At 43.1% G+C, this 8856-nt stretch overlaps 1 protein-coding gene across 1 annotated transcript in view; it reads left to right on the top strand.

The window, feature by feature from the left end:
• The window catches only part of LOC117182227 (calcium/calmodulin-dependent 3',5'-cyclic nucleotide phosphodiesterase 1-like), a 1276250-nt gene that overhangs the window by 1143652 nt on the left and 123742 nt on the right, over positions 1 to 8856 (top strand). The window contains exon 8 of the mRNA XM_033375310.1: positions 7051 to 7164. Coding sequence (XP_033231201.1) covers positions 7051 to 7164 — 114 coding nt within the window. The remainder of the gene's footprint in view (positions 1 to 7050; positions 7165 to 8856) is intronic.

Raw genomic sequence — 8856 nt, 5'->3', positions numbered from 1 at the left:
CTTCCGTCCTCTCTACCTCTCCTTTTCTGGCGCACGGGCTGATACCGGGGATCTCAACCGGCACCTCGAGGCGCGGTGTTCGGATAATCATGAGTAAAAAAATAAAAAAAAAAATAAACAATCAGTCAGATGACACGATCCCCCACCTCTTGGTTAGCACATTAGATTTAGATCATAATTAGATTAAGATTAAATGGCCTCATAATCTATTATGTGGATGTAAATAGATAGGTCTTAATTAGAGTTTGAATTAAAAGGGAAGGAATGTTGAAATGTGTAAAAATTTAAAATAAATATGATAAAGGGAGGTCTTTGGGGATTAATCCGTGCAATGTAAATAATTAATTAACGTTTTTAAATGAACAATTTAACGAAAATTCCAACTTCCGTTACATTTATCGTAGCTTCATGATTCTTTCGGAATCATGAAGCTACGATCGAGTGTAAATAGCAGTTTTAATCACAAAAATTTTAAATAATCCCTTGTATTTTTAATTTCAAATTAAAAATGATTAATTTTTAAGAATTTTCCGGTCGACGCGTGGAGACCGAGGTAGTGCGTGCGAGCCAGCGCTCCCCCACCGCTTGGTTGCGACTCCGTTGTCGGTCTCGCAGCCAATCGGCGGGCACGCCGCCGCTCCCACTGCTCTCGGCCAGCTTCACTCGCGTCTACCGGGAGACTGCGTAGCTCGTAAGTGACAGTTCTCATCGAGACTTGTACGGAGGCAGATCCGCTCTGTCTTCGAACGTGTTCCTTTCTTTCGGCCGTGAGTGTCGCGATTTCGGGTCATCGTTCGGACGACGGGTCACGAGTAGGTGTTTCGGGTAGTGAACAAAAATAAGTTACAAGTGGTTAGGTTAGTTAGGTGGAAAATAGGCATTGGGTGCCGGGGCTTATCCCTGACGTGCTCGTCTATTTTCCAGTGATTAGGTGGGTTTGCCGGTGCCGGGAGGAAACTCCCGCAGTGCTGAGTTCCCTTAGTTAGGACAGTGAGTGAGGGTCGCGGTGCTGGAGGGAAACCTCTGACGTGCCAGCTCCGACTCATTGTCAGGTTAGGTGCCGCGCGTGAAGGGTCCCGATTAACGTAGACCGGACACCCCTTATGACAGGAGTCAACCAGGGCTCTCGCCCCATTCGTCGGATGCGTCAGCGTCGGGCGCGTCGCGCAGCCGCCGCCCAGGAAGTGCCGTCAGCGGGGCTAGCCGCACTCCCGCCCGCCAACGAATACGTTCCTTGGCCACATCCGGCGAACGTGCCGGCCGACTCGCCGGACGAATCACACCCACACATCCCCGGGTGGGTAAATCTAGTGGGCATCCGCCGAGGCATTGACAGAACCCGCGACCCCCGCGTACGCCGTCCGTTCCGCGGCAGGAACCTGTCTCTTCCGCTACCCGCTTTCGCCGCACAGCCACGGTACACCTTCCCTCCGGCCAACATCGTGTCGAGTGACATCGTGGGACCGAGCCAGCCGCGGGTAATCAATTGTTTGGACTCGCCACCTCGACCGCGGGCATTACAGGTAGCTCCTTCGGCGCCTCTACCTCCACCGGCGGAATTCATCACATTCAGGTTGGTACACCGCAAGGCACCAAGCGCGGACGACGCCGGTCCGTCATCGCCAGCCCTACCAGAGACCGACACAACCGCGAGGGCCGATTCTTCCGACCCGTCGCGTGACGAGCCTCTGCCTGGCACTCCCCTCCCGAACGTACTCGTGGGGATCCCGGGGTCGGACCTAGGATGTTCCTTTCCTCCCCTCTCCCTCGATCCCCTTTCATGGACGGTCTGACTGCGTGGCGAAAGTTGATGTCTGGTGACATCTAGCGGGTGTACCTCCCGCCGCCCACCAGTCAGGCAAACCCGCCCCAGGGCATGCAGGCCCTCGACCGTTGGCTTGCCACGCGCCAACCACCCGGCCAGACCGCCGCTACCTCACGTGCCGCTAAGCGCCGCCCCGTTCGCGTCCCCCGATTACAAACATTACTGCGCGGCCTAACGCCAGGTATCACCCCTGCCCACTCCACTCGGCTATTAAGCATTCCATCTCCTTATCCCTCATCCCTTCTTCCTTCCCCCCCACGCACTGTCCTCCTACCCCCCCCCCACAAGTCTAACCTCCACTGGAATAAACGCCGGGGTAGAAAACACTACTTTTGGAAAAAGAAGAAGAGGAAGGAAATGTAGAAATAAAATCAAAATCAGAATATGTAGGAGGAATAAGAAAATCAGAAGGAGTAGAGGCAGAAGAGAAAGATGAGGATGTAAGAAACAACGACAGTATTAATTGCTCCGGTTCAATAGAAAAAGCAGAACAATTCGGCATGCAACTCAATGTTGAAGTAGAGCGTTAAAAATTCAGAATTTAAGAATTGTAAGAGGGACATTTCGTCAAAATAATATAATATTTGTAACTAGAAAAGGGTAAACATACGATCAACAGAAATATGAAAAGCACACGACGTGGATTATGTTCTATTTAACGGTGATATAAGTTACAATACTAATATAGACACCCGACCCGCCGTCTTTCTTGGAGATATAAATCTTGACTATCTCAATGTATAAGAACTAGTTACATTAATCAATATTGGACACTTGCGTCTTTTACTGTCTGCATTAAGAAAGCCCAATATTCAGCGTTTCTCATGTGCAGGAGATAGGATAAATTGGTTCGAATTGCCAATGCAATAAAAAATCTAGCAGGACAGAAGGGGATAGGCCCAATGCTGACTGCTCGGAAAAATCGATGGAGAGAAGGGTATCTAGAAGAAGGAATAGGAAAATAATAAAAAGTCGAAACAGGATAGGAGAAAATATATTTAGAGGACAGTTTTGATACTTTGAAGAGCAGCGACCGATTTGAAAATGTGTAGTTTTCTGAAAGGACCTGTGGAGACAATTGATGTTTCCCGATCTTCTGAATAAGCAAATAGTGATAGTCCTACAAGTATGAAAAATTCAGAAGGCAACAATATTCTGGAAAAGAAGCAACATACAGCTCTGATGACAGTGAACGCTTACATCAAACAGATGGCGAAAGTAGCGAGAGCTACGATGAAACCCTGAAATCCGAATAGTAAACCTGCTTAGGAAGGAGAGAACAAAAGATAAAGAAAAGGATTCAAGAGGATAAAGAACTTCGATCTGACAGAGGTCCTGCTCAGAAATTGGGGTAAATTGTGGGATGAACTAACCGTAGCATTAGCTACTCACAATAGCACGGGCTGTTCTATATTGAACGTGAAACTTCTGCAACGAAAATGAGAAGGCAATCGAGTGTGTTGCACGTACAAATGTGAAAAATGTGCATGGAAGGCAAATATTTGGTCCAAACTGAAGTACAAAAAAACTTTTGATATCAACAAAGCTCTTGAATTGTGTGGCATAAACAGTAGAACAGGCTAGTTTCAAATGAAGAAATTAGTTGCTGCTGTTGGTGGTGTAAAATTCTTGAACAATGCACGGTATCACAAGTGTCGTAACAAACCTTATAAAATACTGAGGAAGACTTTCAAGCAAAGTATGAAGGAAGCTGGAGAGCAGGAACTTTAAATGGCCATTACTGGTGAAAATTTGACAAATGGAGTATGTATGATTGCGATATTAGCAGAAGGCATTTAGATGAAGAAGTCGTACAGAACAGGAAAGTTCAATTTATCAGCTGGAATGGTGTACATAATTGGCCAAAATCCTAAAAAATATTTTGGATTGAAATAAAAGACCTATTTTGTTCCGTTTGCGACAGGACGAGAAGAAGTGGCACAAAACCAAAGCGACACGAATGTCACAAAAACTGGAGCCGAGATTCCACTTCTACTATGATGGAAAGTGTTGTTATTGCTACCACGGCGTGGCAATTTACGTTTGCCACGCTTGTGATATTTTAATAAATGATTCTACATTAAAAAAAGTCAATTTCACGTAAACGCTTTTCTGAACATTTTTGAGGTTATATTATTAAGCCACATCATAAAATAGTACAATGCACGACAAATAATATACCAGGTAAAAAATATAAGTCCTATGGTTGCGACATAACATTTTGAAACAGAACTTTTTGTTTTACAAAATATTCACGAATTTTTTTGAGACTGCTATCTGAATGGGAAAAAATACAAGGTCGCGTGCTGATAGAAACCGATGCGTGCATATCGCAAGCTAGGGTGCAATACAATAGTACCATCACGAACAAGTTAAATATATAATTTCGTCTGAAACTGATGGACACTGATTAAAGTCAGGTTACAAATTAAAAATAGAGGTGAAAACATCGAACGAACTTGAAATATTTCAGATATACTTAAGTATTTCATATGATTATTACTCATTTCCTCTATGATTCAAGATGTATATCGTGGCCAAATAAAATTTTTTAAAAATGATGGTTGTGAACATTCCACGGCTGTGACATTTGTAATGCACCATAAACTTGAATTAATAATAACAATTGTATAATAATATAATTGTTCCGAAAATGCGTGATTGAAAAGGAGGCTTCGTCGACTTCCCGCCACTTTCTACCCCCACGAGATGATGGGAAGGGGTCGGGATTTTAACCACATTATTTCTGTGACCAGTCACGAGGGTGCTTCCCCCCTTAACGAGGCGTTGGCAAGAGGTAGGGGTTTCATCTAAATTATTTTTGTAAACAGTAGCAGGGGTTTCCTCCCTCCCCCACGAGACGCTAGAACGGGGTAAGGTTTTCAAACAATATTATTTCTGTAAATAGTCCCAGGGGTGCCTTACCTCCCCCACGAGACGCTGGAAAGGGGTAGGGATTTTAACAACGTTATTTCTGTAAGCAGTCACAGGGGTTCCTTCCCACCCCACGAGAAGTTGGAAAGGTATAGCGGTTTGACCATCATTATTTCTATAAATATTAGCAGCGGTTCCTTCCCGCCCCAATGAGACGTTCAAAAGGGGTTGGGGTTTGGCCATTATTATTTCTGAGAAGTTTAACAGGAGTGCCTGCCCTCCCCCACGAGAAGTTGTAAAGGGGTAGAGGTTTAACCTACATTATTTCTGTGAACAGTCATAGGGGTGCCTCCTGGCCACCCAGGAGAAGTTGGAAAAGGTATCTGACAAAAATGATATCTGTGGCCAGTCACAGGGGTGCCGTTCCGCCACATGCGACGTTTGTAGGGGGTTTAACCAATATTATTTCTGTTAACAGTCACAGGGGCACCTTCTTACCCCCCCCCCCACTAGACGTTAAAAATGGGCAGAGATTTGGCCATCATTATTTCTGTAAACAGTCACAGGGATTCCTCCCCTCCTCTCACGAGACGCTGGAATGGGCTAGTATAATACTTCAATAATACTAAATACAAAATAATACTGCAATACTTCTGCGAACAGTCACAGCGTTGCATTCTCGCCCCCATGTGAAGTTGAAAAGAGGTAGGGGTTTGCCAAAAATTATATCTGTGACCTATCACAGGGGTGCCTTTCCGCACCAACTAAACGTGGGAAGGGGGTTTCACCAACGTTACTTTTCTGAACAGTCACAGAGGTGCCTTCCCGGCCCCACGAAAAGTTGGAAAGAGGTCGGATTTTGACCAAAATTATTTTTGTGATCAGCTACAGGGGTGCCTTCTCACCCCGCCCCATGCGACGTTAAAAGAGGTAGGGGTTCGACCAATATTATTCCTGTGAGTAGTCACAGTAGTCCCTTCTCGCCCGCCACGTGCCGCTGGAAAGGGTTAGGGGTTTGACCAAAATTATTTCTATGAACATCCAAAAGAGTGCCTTTCCGCCCCCACGAGATGTTGGAAAGGGGTAGGGTTTGGCCACCATTATTTCTGTGAATCTTTAGAAGGATCGCTCCCCCCACGAAACGTTGGAAAGCGGTAGTGGATCAACCAAAATTATTTCTCTAAACAGTTGCAGGGGTGCCTTCCCAACCCCAAGAGACCTTAAAGGGGTAGGGGTTTGGCCAAAATTATTTTTGTGAACAGTCCCAGGGGTGCTTTTCGCCCCCCCCCCTACGAGAAGTTAGTAAGGGTTAGGGGTTCGATGAATATTATTTCCGTGAACATTCACAGGGGTTCCTTCCCACCCCAAGAGAATTTAGAAAGGTATAGCGGTTTGACCATCATTATTTCTATAAACATTAGCAGCGGTTCCTTCCCGCCCCCACGAGAAGTTCAAAAGGGGTAGGGGTTTGGCTATTACTATTTCTGAGAAGATTCGCAGGGGTGCATTCCTTCCTTCATAAGACGCTGGAAATAGGGGTAAGGGTTACGGCCAACATTATTACTGTGAATAGTCAGAGGGGTCCCTTCCCTCCCCCACTAGAAGTTGGAAAGGGGTAGGGGTTAAAAAAAATTATATCTGTGACCTATCACAGGTTACCTTTCTGCCCCTACGAGACTTTGGAAGAGGTTTAACCAACATAATTTTTCTGAACAGTCACCAGGGTGCCTTCATGGCCCCATGAAAAGTTCGAAAGAGGTCGGATTTCAACAAAAATTATTTTTGTGATCAGCTGCAGGGGTGCCTTCTCAACCCCAAACGAGACGTTTAAAAGAGGTAGGGTTTCGACCAACATTATTCCTGTGAATAGTCACAGGAGTTCCTTCTCGCCCGCCACGTGACGCTGGAAAGGGTTAAGGGTTTGACCAAAATTATTTCTATAAACATTCACAAGATTGCCTTCCTGCCCCTCATGAGACCTTGGAAAGGGGTAGAGTTTTGATCACCATTATTTCTGTTAACAGCCACAGGGGTGCCTTACCGCCCCCACAAGACATTGGAAAGGGGTAGGGGTTGGAACAACATTATTTCTGTGAACAGCCACATTTTTGCCTACTTTCTCGCACGAGACGTTCGAGAAGGGTAGGGGTTCGATCACCATTATTTCTGTAAACAGTTACAGGGGTGACTTCCTGCCCCCGCTAGACGTTAGGTAAAGAGTTACTCAAACAATGAAGAAGAAAATCGTAAAAAATCCTTTATATTGCAGTGTTGAAATTAATTTTATTACGATTTTTCTCGAAAATAAAACATACATAATTCAAATCTCCTCTGTATCGCTCGTTTTGCAGGTTACGTTGTCTCTTACGGCAATTAAAGCGCGGCGAAATTTCGGCTGATCTTCTTCAACGAAATCTGCATTACGCAGCTCGTGTTCTCGAAACTGTCTTCATCGATGAAACCAAGTAAGTGTCAAAAGACTTTTGACTAATTTCTTGTAATATATAAAAACTTGTCCTTGATGAATCGGCGCCTTGCAGTACCAGTATCAAAAGTAATGTGAAGAGAACGGAAATTTAATTACACAAAATAAATTTTGAGAAAATGCGTATTCAATTCAAGATATTTGTAAAAAAAAAAAAGAAAATCGGCTATGTGGACAATCTTGAATATCATTCCATTTTGAAACTTAACATAGACATAACAAAATTTTAGAACTAACTTTTAAATTCCTTTTTCAGTGAAAGAAAAAATATGTTTAACAAGTACCATTAGACAAGTGATCAAATGAAAAATTTTCAGTTGCCGAAAATCATTTTATATGCAATAAGTACTTGTGCTAAGCTAAAATATCATAGAACACAACTTTATATTCTTGTGGGTGTTGGTTTACTGATATTACAAAAAAATAGAATGACGGGTAAACTTCCGGGCAAAACAAGAATACCGATAACTATATGTTGTTAAGAAACTTGAAATATTGACATATTAACTATCGTACAATCTTCCTCTTCCATACGTTATTTGATTTATAAGAAAATAATTGCAAATAGGGTTTTAATCAACCGTTTCATTTCACGTTCATCTGCAAAATTTCTAGGCATACAGAATAAAAGTCCTGTAATTAGCAATACAGAAAAAAACTTGCAACTATATGTGCTCGTGCAAAACGTCATGATATGTTTCAGGATATAGTCTTTCCTTTCAGTCTGGCCTCACCATGAACCCTAAGAATTATATGCACGTAGACGCACGTTCGTATGAACGCATACATGTGCTTTTAAGCCCGTCGCTACCAACTGTTGCCCGTATTTCATTGGTTTATATTCTGGTGTTGTGGTGGTTCATTGCAGTTAAATGTTAATAGAAACACTGGAATGTGAATAAATGAAACACACGCAACAGTTGGTATCAATGAAAAATAACGCAGTTGAACGCGCTAATATCGATGTACGTCGACGTACGTGCAATCCTTACGAGTCATTGTGGAGCCAGCCTTATAGTTTACGAAAAATACATTTACGTCTATCTCACAATCAGACCCCAAATATATTTAACAATTTTATTTCTTATACGACCGTAAAGTGTACATTGTACAATTTTTTATTTGACAATTTTAGATGGCATTTGAAAAATATTATAAATGCATTCACTTGAATAATGGACATCAAAGTTAGACTCTGGGTTAGATTGCAGAAAGGAGGCGTCCCCTGTTACTTCTGCTTCGACTAGCAAAACAATTTTGTTTGTCATCAAACCATTAGCATCATTAATTGAACGATAGATTAAGCGATTTGACAAAGCAAAAGTTTAAAATTATTGTCACTTTTGTTACGATGATTTCTCAAATATGGGCCTGTCACGATATATCGTAATGATCATATTTAACAAGAAGTAGGTAATGGGTAGGGATTTGACCAACATTATTTTTTTGACTAAACATTGTGTTTCCTTTCCGCCCCCACGAGACGTTGGAAAAGGGAAGGTTTTTAAAAGGCATTATTTGCATTACCTGTCCAAGGTGTTTTTCGGGCAGTGTGAGTGCATAAGAGAACCTTAGGGGTCATTCACAAAATACGTTATACGTTTAGGGAGGGGGTGTACCTAAGTATTATTCTGCATGTTAAGAACGATAGAAAAAGTATCACGCAGGGGGG

This window comes from Belonocnema kinseyi, chromosome 10, assembly GCF_010883055.1.
Source record: "Belonocnema kinseyi isolate 2016_QV_RU_SX_M_011 chromosome 10, B_treatae_v1, whole genome shotgun sequence".
Classification (NCBI taxonomy): Eukaryota; Metazoa; Arthropoda; class Insecta; order Hymenoptera; family Cynipidae; genus Belonocnema; species Belonocnema kinseyi.
The sequence above is the reverse complement of the archived record's forward strand: the minus strand, read 5'-3'. Positions and strand labels throughout refer to the sequence as shown.